The sequence below is a fragment of the Notamacropus eugenii genome, chromosome 6 (genome assembly GCF_028372415.1).
Source record: "Notamacropus eugenii isolate mMacEug1 chromosome 6, mMacEug1.pri_v2, whole genome shotgun sequence".
NCBI classification, from domain to species: domain Eukaryota; kingdom Metazoa; phylum Chordata; class Mammalia; order Diprotodontia; family Macropodidae; genus Notamacropus; species Notamacropus eugenii.
In genome coordinates this window covers 121,561,702-121,587,710 of record NC_092877.1, presented here as the reverse complement: position 1 = coordinate 121,587,710, position 26,009 = coordinate 121,561,702, and the positions used below count along the sequence as shown (strand labels likewise).

Below are 26,009 nucleotides of genomic sequence, written 5' to 3'. Positions count from 1 at the left end.
ACTGCTGGATTGTAAAAACCCCTGGGGGCACTGAGAGAGCTGGTCTTTGTCTCACACTGAATGGTGGCCCTGCCACCACAACTTGACTGAATCCCACCCCCCCAGTGCTAGCTTGGCAGAACTGGAGGTCAGGTGCCTGTGGGGAAGAAACTCTGCTAAGATTTTGGGCATAAAAATCCCTCACTGAGCACAAATCAGTACACACTTGATTGAGCCACATTGGAGGAACTGATATCTTACAGGTCCTCAGAGTATACCCTACTCTTGACAAAGGCACCAAAAGTCAAGTAACTGGCTGGAAAATGCCCAAAAAAGGGGGAAAAAAATAAGATCAAAGAAGGTTACTTTCTTAGTGAACAGATATCTCCTCCCATCCTTGCAGATGAGGAAGAACAAGGCTCACCATCAGGGAAAGACATAAAAGTCAAGGCTTCTGTATCCCAGACATCCAAAATAAATATTCAATGGTCTCAGACCATGGAAGAGCTCAAAAAGGATTTTGAAAATCAAGAAAGACAGGTGGAGGAAAAACTGGGAAGAGAAATGAGAGAGATGCAAGAAAAGCATGAAAAGCAGGTCAACACCTTGCTAAAGGAGACCCAAAAAAATGATGAAGAAAATAATACCTTGAAAAATAGGCTAACTCAATTGGTAAAAGAGGTTCAAAAAGCCAATGAGGAGAAGAATGCTTTCAAAAGCAGAATTAGCCAAAGAGAAAAGGCAGTTCAAAAGCTCACTGAAGAAAATAACTCTTTAAAAATTGGAATGGAACAGGTGGAGGCTAATGACATTATGAGAAACCAGGAAATCACAAAACAAAACCAAAAGAATGAAAAAATGGAAGATAATGTGAAATATCTCATTGGAAAAACAACTGACCTGGAAAATAGATCCAGGAGAGACAATTTAAAAATTATGGGACTACCTGAAAGCCATGACCAAAAAAAGAGCCTAGACATCATCTTTCATGAAATTATCAAGAAAAACTGCCCTGAGATTCTAGAACCAGAGGGCAAAATAAGTATTGAAAGAATCCACTGATCACCACCTGAAAGAAATCCAAAAAGAGAAACTCCTAGGAACATTGTGGCCAAATTTCAGAGTTCCCAGGTCAAGGAGAAAATACTGCAAGCAGCTAGAAAGAAACAATTCAACTATTGTGGAAATATAATCAGGATAACACAAGATCTAGTAGCTTCTACATTAAGGGAATGAAAGGTGTGGAATATGATATTCCAGAGGTCAAAGGAACTAGGACTAAAACCAAGAATCACCTACCCAGCAAAATTGAGTATAATACTTCAGGAGAAAAAATGGTCTTTCAATGAAATAGAGGACTTTCAAGCATTCTTGATGAAAAGACCAGAGCTGAAAAAAAAACTGGCTTTCAAACACAAGAATAAAGAGACGTATGAAAAGGTAAACAGCAAAGAGAAGTCATAAGTGACTTAGTAAAGTTGAACTATTTACATTCCTACATGGAAAGACAATATTTGTAACTCTTGAAACTTTTAAGTATCTGGGTAGTTGGTGGGATTACATGCACACACACACACACACACACACACACAGAAAGAGAGAGCACAGGGTGAATTGAATAGGATGGGATCACATCTTAAGAAAATGAAATTAAGTGGTGAGAGAGAAATATATTGGGAGGAGAAAGGGAGAAATGGAATGGGGCAAATTATCTCTCAGAAAAGAGGCAAGTAAAAGACTTTTCAGTGGAGGGGAAAAGAGGGGAGGTGAGAGAAAAAACATGAAGCTTACTCTCATCACATTCGAATAAAGGAAGGAATAAAATGCACACTCATTTTGGCATGAAAACCTATCTTACAATACAGGATAGTGGGGGAGAAGGGGATAAGCAGGGTGGGGGGGGATGATGGAAGGGAGGGCCGTGGGAGGAGGGAGCAATTAGAAGTCAACAGTCTTGGGGAGGGACAGGATCCAAAGAGAGAATAGAAGCAATGGGGGGCAGGATAGGATGGAGGGAATTATAGTTAGTCTTACACAACATGACTATTATGGAAGTCTTTTGCAAAACTACACAGATATGGCCTATAGTGAACTGCTTGCCTTCTCAATGGGGATAGGTGGGGAGGGAGAAAGAAAGAGAAGTTGGAACGCAAAGTTTTAGGAACAACTGTTGAGTACTGTTCTTGCCACTAGGAAATAAGAAATACACGTAAAGGGGTATAGGAATTTATCTTGCCCTACAGGACAAAAGAGAAGATGGGGATAAGGGAAGGGAGAATTGTTAGAAGACAGTGCAGATTGGTGATAGGGGTAATTAGAATGCTCAACATTTTGGGGTGGGGGAAGGGGAGAAATAGGAAGAAAATTTGGAACTCAAAATTTTGTGGAAATGAATGTTGAAAAGTTAAACAAATAAACTGAAAAAAAAAAGAAGAAAGGCAAATACTGGGAGTCAAGATAGTAGGGTGAGAGGTATCACTTTTACCCAACTCATCTAACACACTTCCTTCACAACAAACTAAAAAATGCCATCTAATGTATTGAGATTGAGAAATCCGAGAAAAAGTCATAGCAAGCTATTGTTCCAGTCCAGGGCAGCTTAGAAATACAGACAGTGAGGGCAGTAGTTACTAGGGTTGGATCTGTGTAGGAGAACAATGCAGCAATGATAGAGGCAGTAGCCATAGCAAGAGTGGGGAGGATTCTATCATTCAGGGATGGTAAGGGGAAGAGGACTTAATCAGGGATAGAAGCAAAAAGAAAGTTCAGAATATACCTAAACCAACACTGTGAACCAGAGCAGGTGACAGCGGTAGCTCTATTGGTCCCCCATTGTCTAGTTTCAGGTCAATGTTCCAGGACAGAGAGGAGAGGTCAAGGTCACAAGCAAGAGAGACCTTAGCTATGTACTGAGAAAGAAACAAGTTCCAAAAGCTTTGCTGTATGAGTCTGAGCCTAAGAACATAAAAGGATCTCAGATCTAGCCTTTAGCCCATCACATAAACTTACATTTGGAATAACCAGGATAGGAAATCAATACAAAAGGAGAATTAAGCCCTTTAGTCATTGAATCTGTAAAACCTCCCATAAGATTAGCATAACTCAGTCTAGGGAGTAGTCTACTGAAACATAACTACACAGTCCAACAGGTTCAGACTTGGGTCAGGAACTTACAGAGTTCATGCCAGAAGGGCAGTGAACAAACCTCTCTCAAGATTGCACCACATGGAAGCACTGAAAAATGTGCAGGACTCTAGACTTAGGTCTGAAAACAGCAGAAACACATAAAAAGATAGAAGTTCAGCTCAGACATTCCCCAACATTTCCCCCAGAAAGAGCAGGGCCTAACATTAATATAAAATCCAAACTCAAGAAGTGGTCTGGAAGAATGAGTCAACAAAAAAAGAACCCAACCCTAAAGAGCTACTCTGATGACAGGGAAGCTCACATGGAACACTGAAAACACAGATAAATTGAAAACCTCTACAAGAAGAGCCTCACAGAAAAATGCAAATTAACATAAACTCAATGAGAATTCTCAGATGAGTTAAAGAAAGAGATGAAAAAAAAGAGAAATAAATTTTAAACCATGTATTGATGAGGGAGAAAAAGTTGTGGAAAAATGCTAGTGAAGAAAGTTATGAAAAGAGAAGCAATAGCTTGCTAAAGGAGGTTAAAACTATTATTGAAAAACAATAATTCTATAAAATTAGGATTGGTTGGCTCAGATACAATCCAGCTCAGACTCTGTCCAGCTGAGATTGTGTCTGGCCTGCTTGTGAATACAAGCATTACAAATGCTTAGGCTCCTTCAGAGGCGACCCAATTTGGCGAATTCTTAATAAACTTTGTTTTCTTTGGTTCTAAAAAAAAAAAATTAGGATTGGTCAAATGGAAGTAAATGACTCCATGAAACATTAAGAAACAATAAAATGTAGTAAAAAAAATGAAGTAGAAGAAATATAGAATATCTAAATATCTGATAAGAAAAGCAACTGACCCGGAAAAAAATAGATCCGGGAAAGATCATTTAAAAATCATTAGATTACCTGAAATATACAGGAAGAAACATTATATTTCAAAAAAGTGTAAAGGAAAACAGTCCAAATATCTTTGAACTAGAGATCAAAGTAGAAATTAAAAGAAGTCATTGGTCATCTCTGAAAAGAAACCTAAAATAAAAACTCCCAGGAATACTATAACCAAAATCCAGAACTCTTAAATTAAGGAAAAAAATACTGTTATTAGCTAGAAAGGAAGAATTCAAACACAAAGATGCTACTATCAGCATAACACAAGGGCTTAACAGCCATCATTGTATAAGATAGGAGACACATTTCTGGTATTCCAGAAAGCATATATCTACGATTACATTCAAGAATAACTCTTCCAGCAAAACTGCATATTGTTATATTGGATCTGGGGGTAAGAGTAAAGAATAGGCATTTATTGAATTAGAACAACTTCAAAGTAATCCTAATGAAAAGGCCTAAAAATCAAGTACTGTTCAAATAAGACACGATTAGAAATAAAATAATAAGACAGACAGTAGAGATCGTTACAGTGCATTCAAACATTGAACTAATATACGAAGGCAGAGTTGGTTGTTCATGAACTCAAGTCCATGCACTGTTGTGGTGGTTATTCAGTTGTTTTCAATCATGTCCAACTCTGTGATGGCATTTGGGGTTTTGTTGGCAAAGATACTGGAATGGTTTACTATTCCTTCTCCAGCTCATTGTTTAAATGAGGAAGCTGAGGCAAACAGGGTGAATTGACTTCCTCAGGATCACACAGCTACTAAGTTTCTGAGATCACATTTGAACTCAAGATCAGTCTTCCTGACTTCAGGCCTGGCATTCCACCCACTGTGCCACTTAGCTGCCATCAAGTCCGTGTGCTTCATGATAATCACTTGGAAGAAATCTTTTGGATCAAAAACGATGGAAGTGGAGGAAGAACTTAATATTAACAGCTTCTCCTGTGGGATCATAAATTGACCTTCTTTGGGATCCAACAATGTCCAACATACTGAGACTGGATGAGAGATGTACTCACAATACTTAACTCTTTTTCTTAGCTACTCCTCAGAGGACAATGCTGGTCAGAGGCCCCATCTTGAAGTCTGAGGTCAAGGAAGCTTGAGAAACAAGTGAGATAGAGTGAAAGGAGAGCATTTTGCTATAAAACTTTTATGCTTTAAAGAAATAAGATAGTATTCCTATTTAAAATCAAAGTGATTAAAAACTTTTCTCTGACCCCTGAAGAATCTCAATCATTAAAGTACCACTAATGCATAAGACCATGAACTTTGTGCAAATATGGACTTTGATAATACCAGCTAATTGTTTTCCTCTTTCAAAAAAATCATGTCATGTATTAACTTCTTGCCCACTTGGGCAAGACCACGTTTTGGCTAACTATGACTATTTGAATAACAAATTTGCACATATTAGTGAAATTTTAACCTTTCTGTTGATGATATAAAGAGGAGTTCATGATGAAATGAAACTAGTAGGTGGTAAAGCAGAAATAACCATGAGGTCTGAGAAATGGGTCTCAGTTCTTTTGCTGCTGCAACTCTGTTACTTTAGCTGTGGGTCCTGTGGGAAGGTCCTGGTATGGCCCATGGAGTATAGCCACTGGATCAATCTAAAGGCCCTGTTGAATGGGCTCATACAGAGGAGCCATGAGGTGACTGTGCTGACACCCTCAGCTACAGTTTTTATTGATCCTGGAAATTCATCAGGTTTCCATGTTGAGGTTTTTCCTGTGGAGACAATTCAAGAGGATTTGGCTTCAGTTTTTGAAAACTGGATCACACTTTGGAGCGAGTTTCGAAAGCTTTCAGCCTTACAGTATGGTGCAGCCATGCAAAAAATATTTTTTGAGTACTCAAGACTTATAAAACTGCAGTGTGAGAGTGCAGTTTTGAACAAAGACCTTATGAAAACATTGAAGAATGGCAAATATGAAGTTGTTATTTCAGATGCTCTATGTCCTTGTGGTGAGCTCATAGCAGAGATACTTGGAATACCCTTTTTCTATAGTCTGCGCTTCACCATGGGCAATACCCTTGAAAAATATTGTGGAGGACTCCCATCCCCTCCTTCCTATGTGCCTGTGCCCATGACCATATTGACTGACAAGATGACATTTATGGAGAGAGTGAAAAATATGCTTTTCTTCATTTACTTTGACTTTTGGTTTCAGAATTTTGATATGAAGGATTGGGATCAGTTTTACAGTGATGTGTTGGGTAAGTCTGTGGTCCCTTTATGGGTTACATGTCAAATATGTTCAGTGATTCCGGACATCCATATATGTGTCAATGTGATTGCACAGAAATTTAATGTCATGAAAAAAATCAGGTGTTGGAGTTTTTTTTAATTACAATCAAATATGGCAAGTTTTGTGACAAAATGATTCACTTGTGCCTAAAATGTGAAAACTGTCACCTAATGACAGCTAAATAGGCTTAGGCATGAATCTTCAATCAGAGTAGAAAGCAGGGATATTAGCATAAATGAATGCGTGCAGGAGCAATCATTAAGCACATGTTACATGCAAACAGCTGTGGTATGTTCTGGAGTCTAAATAGAAAAGCAAGACAGCCCCTTGCTCTCCAGGAGCCTTTTATTGGGAAGACAGAGTCAGTTTCAGGTGTAAGTCCCACAGAGACCTCCTGGTCCTGGTGAGATGGAGAGGTGGGGAAGATAGTGGCAAAGCAGATGATAATGCTTCCTTCTGATGTTATTGCCAGTGATACAAAATGAACCCATTTCTGATATTAAATCCGCTGACAGCACTTTGGTGGTGACCACTTACTCTCTGAGGTCTTCAGTAGCTGTGGCCCTTGAAGAGGCAGAGATTAGAGCTCCTGCAGAGGGAGGCACCAGATTTTTTGTTTTTGTAGAGTCCTTTTAGCCACATCCAACTGTTTGTGACCCTGTTTGGGATTTTCTTGGCCAAGATACTAGAGTAGTTTGCCCTTTCCTTCTTCAGCTCACTTTATAGAAGAAACTGAGGTCAACAGGCTTAATGACTTGCCCAGGGTCACACAACTCGTATGAGGCCAGATTTGAACTCAGGAAGATGAGTCTTTCTAACTTCAGGCCTGGCACTCTCCAGTGTGCCACCTCCGTGCTCTTCATCACCATGTTGCATCTCCACGAGGAATGATTAATGACTGTGGGAGCTTGTGTGGAACTAGCAGTGGCATGGGATGCATTGCTACTGTATGATTTCTTGGGCTTCTTTGTTGACGGCAATGATCTTCCATTAATGTTGACGGTAGCAAGGATAATGAGTCTTCTCTTCAAAAAGTTTGTTTCCCTCAGTAAAGGCTAGGTGAATCAGTGCTGGTGAGCAGGCTGGAAACACTACCAGTCCTCTGAGAAGCAGGGGATGCTGACAGTCTCACAGTCTGACAGTCCTAGTCTGACTCCATCGTGCGCAGAGGGGAAATGGTGGTGAAGGTGGGGGCAATAGTTTTAGTTACCTGCCATGCCCTGGCCTTCTCTCAAGGTGGCTTGTGCTTCAGCTAAGCTGACTTTCCTTCCCTGTTAATGGAATTTGGTTTTCCACAGTACAAGTTCTCCTTATTCTAGATACTGTTTCTAGAAGCTATTTACTGTAGCTGAGGTTGTTGGATTTTTTAAAACTTGAATTTTTTGAAGAAGTTGAAAAGAGCATGCTGAGTCCTCTATATCCAAGTGAAGAAATACATTTAATCAATATGATCACAATTACTTGTGTTTGTCATTCTCCCTATCGTGGACGACTTCCTCAGCCTTGACCTGAGCACATTCAGTGCACAGTTATTTGTACTAGATCGATGGAAATACCTAGAACTTGTCGGATTTCTGCATCCATCAGTTGCAGCCCTTAACTACTAAGGTTAAGGGTAATTGGAGGCTAGGTACAAGGGCTATTGGAGGGAAATTTCTTTACTTTTTGCTGGAAGTGACCGCAGAGATTGTTTTCACATCTACTCTTTTTTTTTTTTTATTTAACTTTTAACATTTATTTTCACAAAATTTTGGGTTACAAATTTTCTCCCCTTTTATCCCCTCCCCCCCAAACCCAAGCATTCTAATTGCCCCTGTGACCAATCTGCTCTCTCTTCTATCCTCCCTGTCTGCCCTTGTCTCCGTCTTCTCTTTTGTCCTGTAGGTCCAGATAGCTTTCTTTACCCCTTAACCTGTATTTCTTATTTCCTAGTGTTAAGAACGTTACAGTTGATCCTAACACTTTGAGTTCCAGCTTCTTTAGCTCCCTCCCTCCCCACCCCTTCCCTTTGGAAGACAAGCAATTCAATATAGGCCAAATCTGTGTAGTTTTGCAAATGATTTCCATACTAGTTGTGTTGTATAGGCCTAACTATATTTCCCTCCATCCTATCCTGTCCCCCATTACTTCTATTCTCTTATGATCCTTTCCCTCCCCATGAGTGTCGACCTCGGATTGCATTCTCCTCCCCATGCCCTCCCCTCTATCCTGCCCCCTACCCTGCTTGTGCCCTTGTCCCCCACTTTCCTGTATTGTGAGATAGGTTTTCATATCAAAATGAGTGTGCATTTTATTCTTTCCTTTAGTGGAATGTGATGAGAGTAGACCTCATGTTTTTCTCTCACCTCCCCTCTTTATCCCTCCACTAATAAGTCTTTTGCTTGCCTCTTTTATGAAAGATAATTTGCCCCATTCAATTTCTCCCTTTCTCCTCCCAATATTTCTCTCTCACTGCCTGATTTCATTTTTTTTTTAAGATATGATCCCATCCTCTTCAATTCACTCTGTGCACTCTGTCTCTATGTATGTGTGCATGTGTGCATGTGTGTGTGTGTACTCCCACCAAGTACCCAGAAACTGAAATGTTTCAAGAGTTACAAATATTGTCTTTCCATGTAGGAATGTAAACAGTTCAACTTTAGTAAGTCCCTTATGACTTCTCTTTGCTGTTCACCTTTTCATGCTTCTCTTGATTCTTGTGTTTGAAAGTCAAATTTTCTTTTCAGCTCTGGTCTTTTCATCAAGAATGCTTGAAAATCCTCTATTTCATTGAAAGACCAATTTTTCCCCTGAAGTATTATACTCAGTTTTGCTGGGTAGGTGATTCTTGGTTTTAGTCCTAGTTCCTTTGACTTCTGGAATATCCTATTCCATGCCCTTTGATCCCTTAATGTAGAGGGTGCTAGATCTTGTGTTATCCTGATTGTATTTCCACAATACTTGAATTGTTTCTTTCTAGCTGCTTGCAATATTTTCTCTTTTACCTGGGAATTCTGGAACTTCGCCACAATGTTCCTAGGAGTTTCTCTTTTTGGATCTCTTTCATGCGGTGTTTTGTGGATTCCTTGAATATTTATTTTGCCCTCTGGTTCTAGAATCTCAGGGCAGTTTTCCTTGATAATTTCATGGAAGATGATGTCTAGGCTCTTCTTTTGATCATGGTTTTCAGGTAGTCCCAGAATTTTTACATTGTCTCTCCTGAATCTATTTTCCAGGTCAGTTGTTTTTCCAATAAGATATTTCACATTATCTTCCATTTTTCCAATCTTCTCGCTATGTTCTGTGATATCTGTCTTTCTCACAAAGTCCTTAGCGTCCATCTGTGCCATTCTAGTTTTGAAAGAACTATTTTCTTCAGTGAGCTTTTGAATCTCCTTTTCCATTTGGCTAATTCTACTTTTGAAAGCATTCTTCTCCTCATTGGCTTTTTGAACCTTTTTTGCCAATTGAGTTAGGCTAGTTTTCAAGGTGTTAATTTCTTCAACATTTTTTTGGTTCTCCTTTAGCAGGGAGCTGATCTGCTTTTCATGCTTCTCTTTCATCCCTCTCATTTCTCTTCCCAGTTTTTCCTCCACCTCTCTAACTTGATTTTCAAAATTCTTTTTGAGCTCTTCCATGGCCTGAGCCCATTGGGTGGGCTGGGACACAGAATCCTTGATTTCTGTGTCTTTCCCTGATGGTAAGCATTGTTCTTCCTCATCAGAAAGGAAGGGAGGAAATGTCTGTTCTCCAAGAAAGTAGCCTTCAATAGTTTTATTTCTTTTCCCTTTTCTGGGCATTCTCCCCAGCCAGGGACTTGACCTCTGAATATTCTCCTCACACCCACCTCACCTCCTGGTCCTCCCAGCCAGCGTTTTGGGGACTGAGATTCAAATGCTGCTTCCCGCCTTAGGGCTTTTGGCGGGGGCAGGGCTGCTATTCAGTGTGAGAATTAAGTTCAGGTGGTCAGGTCGGGGCAGGGCCACCTCTCAGGCTCAGTTCCCTCAAGGGGTTTATGTACAGACCTTCCACAATGGATCCAGGCTCCCGCCCGCTTGGGGAGCCCCTGTCTGCAGCCGCCTCTCAGCTTCTATCTCCCGGGGGGGCCCGAGCCATGGGAGCTCCCCACTCCCCTCTCGACCCGCCGAAGAGACTCTCTCACCGACCCCCGTCACCTGTGGGTGGAGGGGCTTGTGCCTCCGCTGGAGATCCCGTCCCTGAAGCCTGCTCGGATCTGTACCTCTCGGAGCCGCCGCAGGTCTGGGCTGGGCTCCGCATCTGCAGTGAGACAGACCTTTTGCGAGAGGTTTGCAGGTCCCTCTGTGGGTGGAGGGACCCGTGTGGCCGCTGGAGATCCCGTCCCCGTAGCCCGCTCGGATCTTTTCCTCACGGTGTCGCGGCCACTGCAGGACTGCCCTCTGCTCCCAGTCCTGGCGCCCAGTCCGCAGCGCGAAGGACCCCCCGCGAGAGGTTTGCAGGTCTCTCCGGAACAGAAATCTCCCTCGCTCCAATATTCCATGGGCTCTGGGTGCAGAATTCACCGTGAGTTGGTCCCCTCTAGCCGTTCTGTGGGTTGTGGGTTCAGAGCTATGTGTATGTGCATCTTTCTACTCCGCCATCTTGGCTCCGCCCCCCCCACATCTACTCTTAAACAAATTATCAGTGTTACTTTGAGAATCTGTGAGAAGTAAAAGGAAAGAATCATTAATCATATTCCACTGTCCATATTATTCTACATTTATCAGCATCTACCTTCTAAATGAATAACTTTGTGATAAACATACCACCTTGGCAAGGGAAGAAATAAACAGGCATACATAGGCAATATACTATGTTTTGTTTCTTTGTTAGGTCTTTCTACTTTATTTGTATGATTTATGGAAAATAAGGGCAGTACTTCTAATACTCTGAGTCTCTGCCTTCACATATGTCAGACAATAGAAAGTTTACCAGAAAAAATGCTTAAACACTGGGGAAGTTAAGCTAGAAGTATGACTGAAGAAAATTTCCTTTAGAAATTAATGTTCACCTTGTCTCTTGGCTAGTCTGTGTATAGTCTTGCAGTGTGATAGAAGGCGTCAGACTCTGTACTAATGCCTGAAAAATGACTTTCTATTCTGCTGCTGCCACAGCTCTGCTACTTTGGGTGGGGGTGCTGAGCAAAGCTCCTGTGTTGGCCATTGGAATGCAACTCCTGGATGCATATGGAAACACTTCTTGAAGAGCTGGCAGAAACAGATCACATGGTGACTGTGTTAGGGCTGTCTGGTATGCGTCTCATTGATCCAACTGATTCTTCAAGCCTGAACTATGAGGTTTATCCTGTACCATGTACAGTAGAGGAAAATTGAGCTCATTGGATACTTCTTTGGGGGAGCTGATTAACAAAAGCACTAGTTTTTCACATTGGGAATGTTTGTGGCAGTTTCCTGAAGTTTTCAAACTTTTTTTTTTCCTTTTGAAAAATCCAAGTGTGAAAATGTAATCTTCGATCAGGCACTGATGGAGAAACCAGAAAAAACTGTCTATGTTGTGCGATTCACACATGGTGTGTTTCCATGTGGAGTTCTGAGAACTGAGATGCTTGAAATCCCTTTCATAAGTAGTCTCCAGTGGACCATGGGGAATGCCTATGAGAAATACAGTTAATCCTTTAAAACGGATTAAACTTTAACAACTGGTTCTATTATGCAATGAAAAACTAAACTTCAGTAGCATAAATTAGAACCTCATTTCAAAGAACTTATTTAATATGTATTTTTATTGACGCATCAACATTTTCTTTCTAAAATATAAGCTGAATTCTTCTGTTGCCATCATAACCATCACTATCTCCCTATCTCTCTCTTTCTGTCTAATCTCTCTATCTATCTTTCATAACATCAAAGGCAATACCAAATCAATGTCTTGGTCTGCTCTCAGAGGGTGACTGGGTATTCATTTGATAGAAGACTTAAGAAACTTATGCTGAATGCATTACATATTTTACACTCTCACTTGGACTCATCTATCTTACCCAGAAGTCTTTATTTAAATCCTTTTTTTGACTACCTATCATAGTTCCCACTAGGGCTGTTCTGAATCCCTTTGTTTTTTTTTTTTAAACCATCCCCCACTCCTTTCAGATGACTTCTCTTCCTTCTTTACTGATAATGTTGAATTCATTAACTTTTAATTTCCCTCAGTTTCCTCCACCTTATCACATTCCATTTTATATTCACTCTGTCAGTAAATATGCATTAAATGCCCACTGTGTGCCATGCATTGTCCTAACCACTGGGAATTAAAAAAAACCTGTCATTTGCCTTCCAGTAAATTACAATATTGAGAGAAATCATTTCTAATAATCAATAATTTGAGGAGACCCAGAGTTCTCTCATTCTGCAATCCTGTTTTTTAAAGTTCAGTCTCTTGAAGGACATGGCTGATAATGAGTCTGGACTAAATTTCTTGAACTCCACCCTGGCAGTGGCCTCTGTGCTCTGCTCAGTCTTGGATGGTACATACATGGCTCGAGGTGGTCTGGGTATAGAAATAAGTATGGCAGTCCAAGGTGAATTCTTGTCACTCTCAGTCCTTCATTTTAATATAGCCCACCTCCTGTTGTGTTACACAATCAGAGTTGATTTTTCCACATCTTCCAAAAGAATATATAAGCCCTGAGCCACTGTCATGATTGTCTGCTAATGACCATTTGGTCAAATGACCATCCTTTTATTAATAATATGCTGGCCTTATTAATAAAATAATTAAATTGCCTAGAAACTATTTCTCTCAAGCCTTTTAATTCCCATAATATAACAGGAAAAGACAATATGTAAAATGAAACCAGGAGGGTAGAGAGGAAGATAGCCTGAGCAGACATGATGTCCAAGTCTAGAGGACTGCTCCTGGGTGGAAAATGGAGATTCTGGGAGGAGTTTTCCATCTCTACCCTCTCCAGAGGGAGGGGCCACAGTGGCAGAGAGTATTGATGAGGTCTATGTGCCAGAGTATAATTGATGTTGCAGGATGAGGTTCCTGAGGGATAATGATGAGGTCTAGGGCAGTGCAGCCAGGTGGAAAATGAAGTCACCTTCTCTTCCTTTCTTCTTATCTTAGTTTATTATAGAAAAAAGAATACCGGCTTTAGAGCAAAAATAAGCATGGATCTGACTCTTGTTCTCAACACTTATTAGCTGTGTGACCATGGGCAAGTCATTTAACCACTCTTACCTTTTTCCTCATCTGTAAAATGCATACAATAATATTTGTAGTTCTAAATATCACACAGTTGTTGTTAGGTTCTGAAGCACATAGAGTCATTTGGAAATTAAAAAGACCTCTCTATATTTTAACCAGTATTCTTCCACATCAACCTCATTACATTCTATGACAAGTCTGACCTGACACTGACTTTATATGTATAATAGATATGAAATGTTTTGCTCTCTCAGTGTCTATGAGAGAAAGGGGATGGAGATAGAGAGGGGACTTGATACAGAAGTAAAAATTTCAAATAAATAAATGGATTGAATTATTCATGCTATTCTATACAATGGGGATGCCCTTGAGCTTTCTTAATTTGGTATTTACTTATTAATTTTTATATTTTAATTTGAGTTCCAAATTCTCTGCCTCTCTCTAGCCCCTCCCTCACCCTTTGAGATGACAAGAAATATGATATCCATTATACATATGAAGTCATAGGAAAAACATATGTTTCCATGCTAGTCGTATTGCAAAATAAAACACATTCACACACACACACACACACACACACACGCACACACACACACACACCAAGAAGCCTTAGTCAGAGGCTGATCTTTTCATTTAATTTCTGCTCCTTTCTGGAAATATGGTTGGGGTAAATACTTGAGGGTGGTTATAGCAGAGGGAAGCAATGAGAAGCAGAGGGCTCCTCAGTGGGAAGGGAGATAAGTAGGGAAGGTCAGGGAGGCTTTTGTATTTACCTGTTTCTTTTAATATTGCTTGATATCAGCCCAAATGCAGCTACCTGTCATTACGATTATGAGAAATTATTGGCTGTAGCCTATAGTAAAAAATTAAAAAAAAAATGCTTGGGAATTGTGGCCCATCCTCTGTGGTGTGGCTCCTCCAGTCTCCTGGTCAAAGCAGGACATCCCAGCTGCACATATGTGTAAGGGGCACTGACCACCACGCCATCTGGGATGCCATGGGCGGCAAAACATTGAAGCATATTGAAGGTCGTCCTCCTGTGGAGCTCACGAGTAAAAGAATGAGGCAGGAGGTATTGTTATCTTGATTGTTATATGTCTCATTCCAGCATGTCTCAAATGTGCCCTACGAACTGTAAAAGATACAATGATGATGCTTACTGAAAATCAGTTCAAGCTGAGAGATGTACAAACCCGTGAAGGTCATTGGGTCTAAAACAAAAAGGGGGAGTTGTAGGGGGCACTGACCACCACATCATCCGGAACGCCACACTGACGGACATCAGGTAAACTGAGTCCAGTGCAGGGAAGGGTGAACAAGATGGCGCTGGAAGGGACGGCCCCACCCCTGGTTTGTGTTTGTTACTATAGTTCCAGCTTGTGTTCATTACTACAGTTTCAGGTTTGTTTGTGTGTGTTACCATGGTTCATTGGGCTGGCTGGCAGAGACTATATAATCAGAGTGCTTGCTTGAATAAATCGGAGTTGCTTCATGACCCGCTCTCCCTCCTCATTCTTTTACTCGTGAGCTCCACAGGAGGACGAGCAGCCTGCTGGTCAGGCGTAAGACTTGTTCCTCTCGGTATGCTATGCTGTCACCATAGCAACTTGGCCCCCAAACTGGGGCCACAAGCAGGGGGAAGGAGCAGGAAGTTCAGCCAATGGAGTTAGGTCCCTCAAGAAACTCAGCTGAGGGAGTCAGGTCCCTCAGGAAACTCAGCCAAGGGAGTCAGGTCCCTCAGTAACCCCAGCTGAGGGAATCAGGTCCCTCAGTAACCCCCCGAATGAGTCAGGCTCTCCAGAAGCCTAGACAGTCAGGGCTCATAAAGTCCAGTGTACAGGAGCTATCAGGACAGGGTCAAAAGTGGATACCTGAACGTGACAGGAAACCGTAGCCTGTTTCTTCACTGAGTACCTCTGGAAGCGGATCCGAGAAGTGGACGCAGGAGAAGACGTGCACATTCAGCTCGAGTGAGACGAGGTGTAACTGTGAGTAAAATTGAAATGGGGCAAAACTCACAAAAGCTGAGTCAGGGTCAGTACACATTCTTTCTATATAACATGCTGAAGAATGTGTTCATAGGGGAAGACGGTAGCAAGGCAGCGCAAATGAGAACATTCATCACATCCTCACAGACAGCCCCATCAGAGTCAGAGAGTAGTACAAGGGACAATAGCCCAGAAAGGCAGCCAGCACCCATATATCCAAACTTAGAAGAGAGATGGAAGAACAGACAGATGGTGTGGTAGTCAGTGACCCTTACACATATGATTACTGAACTCTCTGCTTCTAGTTCCTGAGCTACACAGAGAGTCCCCAGCTCAGGTGCTGCTATAAAAGCAGCCCTGCTTTCTGTGGTTTAATGCTCAGCTACGAAATTGGGGCTTTAAACTCTTTCAGTGGAGAGAAGCAGACCTTTCCTATGCTTGACCATGAAACTAGAAAGAAAGCCTTATTTAGTCATTCTCTATCACAGAAATCCATAACCTGAGTCCTGAGAACCCTCACATTTCACAAGCCAGTAAAATTGCATTGAGAACAAATTAAATCTTTATTTTAATATTTCTATGATGAGAGATTCAGTAAGTCTTTAAGTCAGAATTCTTTTTCTTTGTAATCGTGTCTTTTGTACTTTGTCTTTAAGTCAATCAGCAGTCAATAAATATTGGTTAAGAATTCACTCTCTGCCAAGCCCAGTGCTACTCAATGGGAACTGTGTTCGTCCTTTGTTGCCAAAGAAGACCATGCCATCAGAGATATGATGATATGACTTGCACTGGATATTGTTTTGAGTGTGGGAGGGCTGTGCAGGTCACCAGCCTCACTTCTCCTCCACAGCCATCTGAATCCAGTGACTAGATATGCATCAGGATGACTGGAGATGGCCCAAGATGCACTGGGAGATCTTGGACCCTTTAGGCCAAGGTCTTTGCAGGTACTCACTTAGGGTGAGGCAACATCCATTCATTGAATAGGCCTGTTTAAGAAGTAGCCAGGGCCTGGCTCCTTTACTGAGACCAAGAACAAGAAAGACATCAGGCTGGGAGGGAAACAGCAACAGCAACCACTGATAATCACTCTAAAGCCAGGAAGGTGAAAGAGCTCTTGAGTAGCTCACAATCTAGTGAGAGAGACACTAAGCGTAAAGAGGGTTCATTAAAGCCGGATTTTAGCTGGGACTTGAAGGAAACTAGGGAAATCTGGATCAGAGATGAGGATGGCGACGATTTCTTCCATGGTGGATATTCAATGGAAAGGAGAAATAGACCTTCAATCAGAAGACAGCCTTGTTTGAATAACATCAAAGGGGCCAGTATAACTGGATCAAAGAGTACTGGGATGAGTGAGGGGAGAGGGATCAGATATAAGGAGACTGGAAATGTCAACAAGTCATGAAGAGCTTTGAACAACCAATACAGGGTTTAACATTCGACGCTATTGTTAATAAGGAGCTATTGTGCCTTATGGAATTGCAGGTGAGGGTGACTGTTGTTTAGTCATTTTCCAGTCCTGTCTGACCCTTGGTGACCCCAGCTGAGGATTTCTTGGTGAAGATCCTGAAATCGTTTGCCATTTCCTTCTCCAACTCATCTTTAGAGATGAGGAAAGTAAGACAAAGTTAGGCTAAGTGATTTGCCTGGGTCACATATTTAGCAAGTGATTCGGGTCAGATTGGAACTCAGGAAGAAGAGTCCTGAAGTTTTCAAGTGTTTATTTTTGTTCCTTTTGAAAAGTCAAAGTGTGAAAATGTAATCTTCAGTCAGGTACTGATGGAGAAACCACAAAAAAAACTGGCTCTGTTGTGCTATTTACACATGATACGTTTCCATGTGGAGTTCCAATAACTGAGATGCTTGAAATCCCTTTCATAAGTAGTCTGAAGTGGACCATGGGGAATGCCTATGAGAAATACAGTAGAGGACTCCCATTTTGTCTTTCCTATATGCCCATGACCCTGGGCAGACTGACTCACAAAATGACCCTTATGGAAAACATGGAGAATATGCCACCGTCTCTCTCCTTTGACTATTTCTGGTTCGATTCATTTCAGAAAAAGTGGGAGCAGTTTCACAGTGAGGCTTTGGGTGAAAGGGATTGTTTTCAGGAGTGTTTCGGACTCAGTGATTTTATATTCAGCTTTGTCTGCCAAGATGATTATGATGGACTTCAGTTCACTAGCTTAAGATTTTCTCCTTTTAGTTCATGAAGAGACTGGGAATGCTTCAAGCAACGTCATTTTTAGTAGAAAGAAGCAGATGTCTAGAATGTATAAAGAAAAGTGCCTAAAGTATAGCATCTCTCTCTAGAATGACTGGGATCCCATACTAGTAACAAACAATCCTCATGTAATAATAAATAACAAATAATATGTGTTGGAAAAAATTGACTTACATCAAATTTGTTTTGTATTTTCTTACTCATTATCTAACTTTGTGATCCCTCAATGTCTTGTGGTGTGATCCTATAATCCTATATTTCCAATTTCTGTCTACCAGCAAACCTTATGGCCTGGATGACTAGATCTCCCAATTAGTTACTTAATGCCACCAAGGCCTTCTTGCAACCTGGAATTCCTTTCCACTGAGCTTTGCCTATTCCAAAGAAAAGAATATTTATTTACTCAGAAAGAGTAAAACAGGACCCTAGCTCTCTGAAATTAGCACACAAACTTATTTACCTTTTTAAAATATTTTTATTCCTAACTGCTGCCATGGTTTCAAAGGACAAAAGTTAAGAAATGTCAAAATCTTCAGTTATCTGAAGATCTTACATGCAAAAGTTAATCTTTCTTGACTTATCTTCAGCCTTCATCACTATCTTTTTAAAATCACCAAATAATAATATAAATAGAAACTTCGCAAAAGAACTGAACTTTCACGTCACAGTGCTTAGATGGGCAAAGATGACACCCAGTCATAGAATTCATGTTATGGGGAATTTGGAATGTCAAGCAATCTAACACAGCTGCCATGAAGCTGTAAATTTGTCCAGCCATGATAGAAAATAGTAACTACAGTAATATAACTGATAACAGCCCCCAAAGTGTGCAGTACTCTGATTTGTTTTGATGACTAGTTTCCCTCCAGGAGCTCTAATAAGTCATTAGATCTCTCTGCTGTCAGAGAAGTCTGGGACAGTAGATGTAGAAAGTGAGATGGAAGACTGAAAACTCATTAGCTGTGAGGGCAAAGTTTTTTGATGAGGAGCTGATATTTGTAGGAACACTTTTCTGTAGTTTAGTAGATGAGTCTAGAGAATTAAGGGATTCAAGCAGAGCTTCAATGATTTTCCTAAGGTCTCTAGAAGCTCTGCTGTCTATCTTGTGTGTAAGTCTGTCTTTACAAAAAAGACTGGCAACTCCATGTTTTGTGAAAATTGAAGAAGGAAAGGGAAGAGGTTTGGAGAATATCAGAGCAGAATAAATTCAACATACAGATGATAGAGAGAGAGGGAGAGACAGAGGGAGAGAAAGAGAGAGAGAGAGGAAAGGAGGGAGGGAGGGAGAGAGAGAGATGGAGAGATAGATAGATAAAAAGATGATATCTAGATAAAAAGATGATAGATAGATAGATAGATAGATAGATAGACAGAGGTGAATTCATGTATATATGGACATAGATAGCTGCATTTCCATATAATTTGTTTTCTTTGTGTTTTTATGTGTTTTATTTTATGCCTTTGAATACATTATTTTGAGAAGAGCTCTATAGGCTTCCCCAAACAAGCAAAGGTGCTCATGAAAAAAAAAACGGTTAAGAACATTTTGTCCTAGCATACTTGCACAGGTTCATTCCAAAGAGAGGCGTGAAAAATTAAAGATGCACAAGCCAGAGAGAATGATTGCTGGAGTGAGGGACTGAGAGAAGGTGGGAAGAGAATGAATTCAAAAGCTACTGTTTCCAGTGAATTCGCCATCATTATTCCATAGGGAAGTCATCTCTGCTTCTTCTGAATCCTTAAAGCGCCAAGTTTAGAACACTAATCACACTCTTGCCATTCTCTAAGTAATAGTTATAAAGTTCTTTAAAGTATGAAAATTAGCACAAAATAGCTTATTCTGTGCTCACAACAATCCTGGATGTTATATTTTACAGATGAGAAACCTGAGGCAGACTGACAATTACTTGCTTACAGTAATACAGCTAGAACCTGAGGGTTTTTGAAAATCTCTTCCTAGATCTAGGTCCATTACCTCATATTATGAATATCCATAAGCTAAACACAACAACATCAGCCACAGGAATCCTCTCTGCTACTGCATAGCAACTAACAAGAAAAATCCTTCAGTTAATAGGCATTTATTAAAGACCCTGACATTGGGCTAACTGCTAAGAAAAGGAAGAAAGATTTTTTTTTAAAGTGAAAAATACCTTCAAGTTATGAATTTTCCTTGTAAAGGAGGGCATGACATGTAAATGCCTTTATAGGAGTCCAAAAGCTCAGCCCAAGAAGCTGGGGAACCTTCTGTTCTTTCCACTCCTGCTCAGCTCTCTGAAATCACTATTCAAACTATTCTTTGGGTTTTTATTTTAACTTATTGCAAATAACATCAGACAGGGGTTGAAAGCAAGAAAGATAGAAAAAGATTAAAGGTGTCACAGATTTTCAAGTCATATGAACAAGAGGGCTCAATTAACCTAGTTTACCCTGCTCATTTAGCTGGTGTTCTTGGTGAAGCCTTTTGTCCAGATTTAGCCAATGCCATTAGGAGCCCCAGTCTCCCTGGTCTATGCAGTCTAGCTGATATACACTCAGCTTGCCAAGGTTATTAGATTTCTAAATCAGAATTGGTATTGGGAGCAGCCAAGGTAAACAAGGGAGGACTGACTCCAAAACCTCCAAACAGGCCTTAATTATCCTGCAAAACATATTTACATGTTAGCCATGTTGCCAAAAAGAGAAAAAGGAAGTAAAAAAAAATTTACTTCAGTCTACATTCAGACTCCATCAGTTCTCTCTCTGGAGTTGGTTAGCATTTTTCATAAGTCCTTCAGAATTGTCTTGGATCCCTGAACTGATCAGAATAGCTAAATCATTCAAAGTTGATGATCACATAATATGACTGCTTCTGTGTACAATATTCTTCTGGTTCTGCTCACTTCAATTTGTACCAGTTCATGCAAGTCCTCCCAGGTTTTTTTGGAAGCCATCCTCATCATCATTTCATATAGCACCATAGTATTCCATTACAATTATATACCACAACTTATTTAGTCATTCTCCGATTGATAGCCATTCCTTCAATTTCCAAATGTTTGACAACATAAAGAGAGCAGCTAAAAATAACTCTTTACATATAGGTCCTTTCCCCTTTTTTTTCACCTCTTTGGAATAGATTCCTAATAGTGATACTGCTGAGTCTAAGGGCACATACGATGGTATAGCCCCTTGGGCATAGTTCCAAATTGTTCTCCAGAATGGCTGCATCAGTCTGCAATTCTGCCAACAGTGCATTAAATGTTCCAATTTTTCCATATCCCTTCCAACATTTGCTATTTTTCTTTTCTGTCATGTTAACCAAGGGCAACAAGATTGCACAGAGGATACTGTTCAGGGTTTAGAATCAAGAATACGCATCTTCATGAGTTCAAATATGGCCTCATATACTCGCTAGCTGTGTGACTCTGGGTTAAGATTTAACCCTGTTTGCTTCAATTTCCTCATGTGTAAAATGAATTGTAGAAGGCAATGGCAAACCACTCTAGAATTTTTGCCAAGAAAATCCCAAATTGAGTCACAAGGTATCAGGCTCAAATAAAACAATTGAAAGCAAGATGTTAGCTAATCTGGTGGGTATGAGTTAGTGCCTCCAAGTTGTTTTAATTCGTATTTCTCTAATCTGTAGTGATGTTGAGGATGTTTTTCTATAACAAGAGATAGTTCTGTTATTTTTTTCAAACTGCTTATTTATATCTTTTGACCATATGCCAATTAGGGCATTTCATGATTTATTCTGGCCCAATAATATTCCATTTCATTTACATAGCACAATTTATTTAATGATTTTACAACAGGACAACTCATTAGTTTCCAATTTTTGCCTATCTCCAAAAAAGCTCCTGAAAATATTATTATACAAATAGATATTTTTCCTCATTCTTTGCTTTCTTTGAGAGTTAAGGCATAGTAGTGGGATAGCCAGTTCAAACACTATGCATAACTTGGTACTTCTGGGGTATAGTTCCAAGCTGCTTTCCATAATGGCTGGTCCAATTTTCACTCCACCAATGGTAAACTAGTGTATATGTTTTCCTACAACTTTTGCAACATTCATAATTTTTCTTTTTTGTGGTCTTTTCTGATGGTCAGAAGTTAGAACCACTTTGTTTTAATTTTCTTTTTTCTAATTATTAGTGTTTTGAAATGAGTTTTTATAAAACATTACTGTAGTCAAAAATTCTTCCCTTCTCCATAAATCTGATAAATACACTATTCCTTGCTCCACTAATTTGTTTATATCAATCTTTATACCCAGATCGTGTACCCATTTGAACTTTATTCTTGCGTATGGTGTCAAGCATTGGTTTATGCCTAGTTTCTGCCACACTTTTATCCAGTTTTCCCAGAAGTTTTTGTTGAACAGTGAGTTCTTATCCCAGAAGTTGGTCTTTGGGTTTATCAAACAGTAGATTGCTACATTCATTGCCTACTGTGTCTTGAGTACCTAGCATATTCCATTTGTCTACCCTTCTGTTTCTTAGCCAGTACCAAGTGGTTTTGGTAACTGCTTCTTCATAATACAGTTTGAGATCTAGTAGAGCTAGGCTACCTTCCCTAGCATTTCTTTTCCTATTCAGAACCTGTATTCTCCTCACAGGATCCTGTATTGGAAGACAATTTTAGAGAACAGATAACACAATCCATATATTTATTAGATGAGGAAACCCAGGCCCAGAGAAGTTGGAGCCTTTCCTAAGGTCACATGGATAGCCCATGGAAGAGCCATGATTTTGGCCTAGGTTCTCTGACTATATATTCAATGGTCTTTGCAGAACCCTTCTCCGGCTGGTGTTGGCACTAACACAAACTTGTGCATGGTCACTCTGAAGCCCTTACATTTCACTCTATCCAGAATCATCTGGCCTTTCACTAAAATCTTACAGCATTTGCATATATATATTTATATACATATATATATATGTATACATATATATATATATGTATATATATATATATATATATATATATGTATATATATATATATCAGACAGCCACAGGAAAATTCTTCATCTTAATCTGGTCTTTATATATATTGGACCCTTTATCAGATAAATGTTGCAAATGTTTTCTGCAAGTACGTTTCCCTTCTAATCTTAGCTTCATTGTCCTTGGTTGTGGGAAAACTTTTGAATTTAATGTAATGTAAATAGTTGATTTAGACTTCTGTTAAATTTTCTACCCCTTGTTTATATCTTCCAAAGAATCTTAAATTATTTTTGATCTATGATAAGAGAAACCTGGTTATAAAAAAGATTGTAAAGGGGAGTTTTTATTCTACCAAATTAACTGCTTTGGGGGAGGGATTTCTAAAAAACTCAATAAACACAGTGACATAACACATTCTAAATGACTGTCAGTTAATTTTCAGTAGACATTAATCTTTGGTCTACTTATTAATATTCCATTCTACTAGAAAACAGGGCAAAATGTTTTAGACAAAAAAATACAAATGTGCTGATGTCATATCTGAAGAATGGGATTCTGCTCTACTGCTGCTAAAACTTTTTTTAATCTGTTTCTCTTCCATATGTTAGTACATTAGATTTGTTTATGAAAAAACTCAATAATTTTATAGCATCAAAATCATCTATTTTATCTTGGTACCATAAGTATACTGGCAAATTAGAGAGTGATAAACATAAAAAATATAATTGGCAGACAATTTTCATAAAAATTGCAGATGATTTTCAGAAAGGGAAAAGAATATAGACTGAATACCATAAAGATCAGTGGCAATGAAAGATGAAAAATATTGCTTGTGGCTTCATTAATTATGTCATTCCAGACCATCTCCATTTTCTTTTTATAGGGAAAATATAGTAGATCGGAACAATGTGACAGACAGAATGTAAGTTACATTTTACCAAAGCTTTTGATGATGTCTCTTGAGCTATTCATGTGGAAGAGATGAATAAACGTGGGCTACACATTATGTAAAGTTGGGTTTATTGGGAACTGATTAAATGGCTAGACCCACAGTTTAGTAACTGATAGTTTCAAAGCTACTTGGAAAGAGTTCTCCAGAGGAGGAGAAAGGCTTCTGTACTTGGCACTACACTGCTTAACATGTTCATAAATCTGTGGGTGACACACATCTGGGGGAAACAAGTAATTCAATGAATAACAGATCCTGACTAGTCAGCATCAAAAAATTCTTCAAATGGCAAATCACTGGACCAAATCCATTAAGATGAAAATTAAAGTCTTATGATTGGACTCTAAATGTCAGTTTCCCAATTACAAGACTCAAAGGTATTTGTGATACAAGCTCAACATGAGTCGATTGTGTGATATAGGAGATATGAAAACCGTTGTTATCTGGGGGCTGCTTTAAGAGAGAGGGGCCATCTAGAAAAGATTGCTGCACTGTAATCTGCCCTGGTCTGATAATATCTGGATGACTCTTCCAGAAGCCAATCACAATGAAACAGAGTTATCATGGACCTACATGAACCTCTTGAACTAGAAATAATTAGCTGGGAGATGATAAGATAGTGCAATAGGTGTGGTTACCTGTCCCGTGGAAGAAGGATTGAACGTTACAGGATCATAGATCAAGAATTATTTTTTGCTGCAAGAAGGAGATGTAGAGGCCAACTATTCTCATCTCTTCATTTTACAAAAGGAGCATTGAGGCTCAGTATGGTTAAGAGAAATTGCCCAAGGGCATACAGGTCCTAGGTCACAGAGCAGGAGTTCAAATCCAGGTATTCTAACTCCAATAAATAAGGAACTGTTACTGGAAGATATATAGCCATCATGTAAAAAAAAAAAGCTTCCTAAAAATTAATGCTTTCCAAAAGTGAACTGGTTGGTCCTAGAAAGCAGTGTTGAGAACCAGAAGAACCTCATTTATGGTTTTCAAACAAAGTTTGTATGGTGATTTGTTAGTCCCTTCCAAATGTGAATTGCTATAATTCTGTGAGTGTCTAAATGTAGGCATTGAGGAAGAGGGGAAAAATCTGTTGTTTTATGATAGACTGTGTTAACTATGCATATGGGGAGAATATAAAAGTAAATTGTATTTCAAACACACAATATACAACAAAATGCCTCATCCTAGAAAGAGAAGTGGGTGATGGTCCCTGCCTCTTCACTGTTAAAAGTAATTGTTGACTGTAGGGATGGGTCACAAGAAGAGAAATATTTCATAACAAAATTGGGAAGAGAGAAGTGTTATGCAGCAAGGTCACTAAAAAAAAAACACAGTGCTTTGCATTTGGGGAAACAGGCATTTTTTTCTACTTCATTTTTGGTATTTACAAGAAGGTTGAAACTTTTAACACACAAATGATAAGCAGCTTTGTTGTTTTGGGTTTTTTTTTTTTTCAATTTTCCAGGATAAATATTAGTTGATTTTTAACATATATAGAAGTGAATATTTAGGGAATAAAAGCAATCTTATAGACTGCAATATTTTTTTTCTAATGGATAATTTTTTTTAATTTATTTATTTGACATTCATTTTAACAAAATTTTGGGTTCCACATTTTCTCCCCTTTTGTCCCCTCACCCCCAAAACACTGAGCATTCTAATTGCCCCTATCACCAATCTGCTCTCTCTTCTATCATCCCTCTCTGCCCTTGTCTCCATCTTCTCTTTTGTCCTGTAGGGCCAGATAACTTTCTATACCCCTTTCCCTGTATTTCTTATTTCCTAGTGGCAAGAACATTACTCGACAGTTGATCCTAACACTTTGAGTTCCAACTTCTTTACCTCCCTCCCTCCTCACCCCTTCCCTTTGGAAGGCAAGCAATTCAATATAGGCCAAATCTGTGTAGTTTTGCAAATGACTTCCATAATAGTTGTGTTGTATAAGACTGACTATATTTCCCTCCATCCTATCATGTCCCCCATTACTTCTATTCTCTTTTGATCCTGTCCCTCCCCATGAGTGTCGACCTCAAATTGCTCCCTCCTCCCCATGCCCTCCCTTCCATCATCCCCCCCACCCTGCTTATCCCCTTATCCCCCACTTTCCTGTATTGTAAGATAGGTTTTCATACCAAAATGAGCGTGCATTTTATTCCTTCCTTTAGTGGGATGTGATGAGAGTAAACTTCATGTTTTTTTCTCACCTCCCCTCTTTATCCCTCCACTAATAAGTCTTTTGCTTGCCTCTTTTATGAGAGATAATTTGCCCCATTCCATTTCTCCCTTTCTCTTCCCAATATATTTCTCTCTCACTGCTTGATTTCATTTTTTTTAAGATATGATCCCATCCTCTTCAATTCACTCTGTGCACTCTGTCTCTATGTGTGTGTGTGTGTGTGTGTGTGTGTGTGCATGTGTGTGTGTGTAATCCCACCCAGTACCCAGATACTGAAAAGTTTCAAGAGTTACAAATATTGTCTTT

General features: G+C 39.6%; 1 protein-coding gene across 3 annotated transcripts in view; it reads left to right on the top strand.

Moving 5' to 3' along the window:
• Positions 1-5,469: 5,469 nt before the first annotated feature.
• The window catches only part of LOC140511743 (UDP-glucuronosyltransferase 2A2-like), a 144,748-nt gene continuing 124,208 nt past the window's right edge, over positions 5,470-26,009 (top strand). The window contains exon 1 of one of the 3 annotated variants that reach the window (XM_072620924.1): positions 5,470-6,238. In XM_072620924.1, the coding sequence (XP_072477025.1) occupies positions 5,485-6,238 (754 nt within the window). In that variant the 5' untranslated portion in view covers positions 5,470-5,484. Of the gene's footprint in view, positions 6,239-14,851; positions 15,420-26,009 lie in introns of those variants that run through there. The other 2 variants (XM_072620925.1, XM_072620927.1) reach the window with 2 other exon arrangements.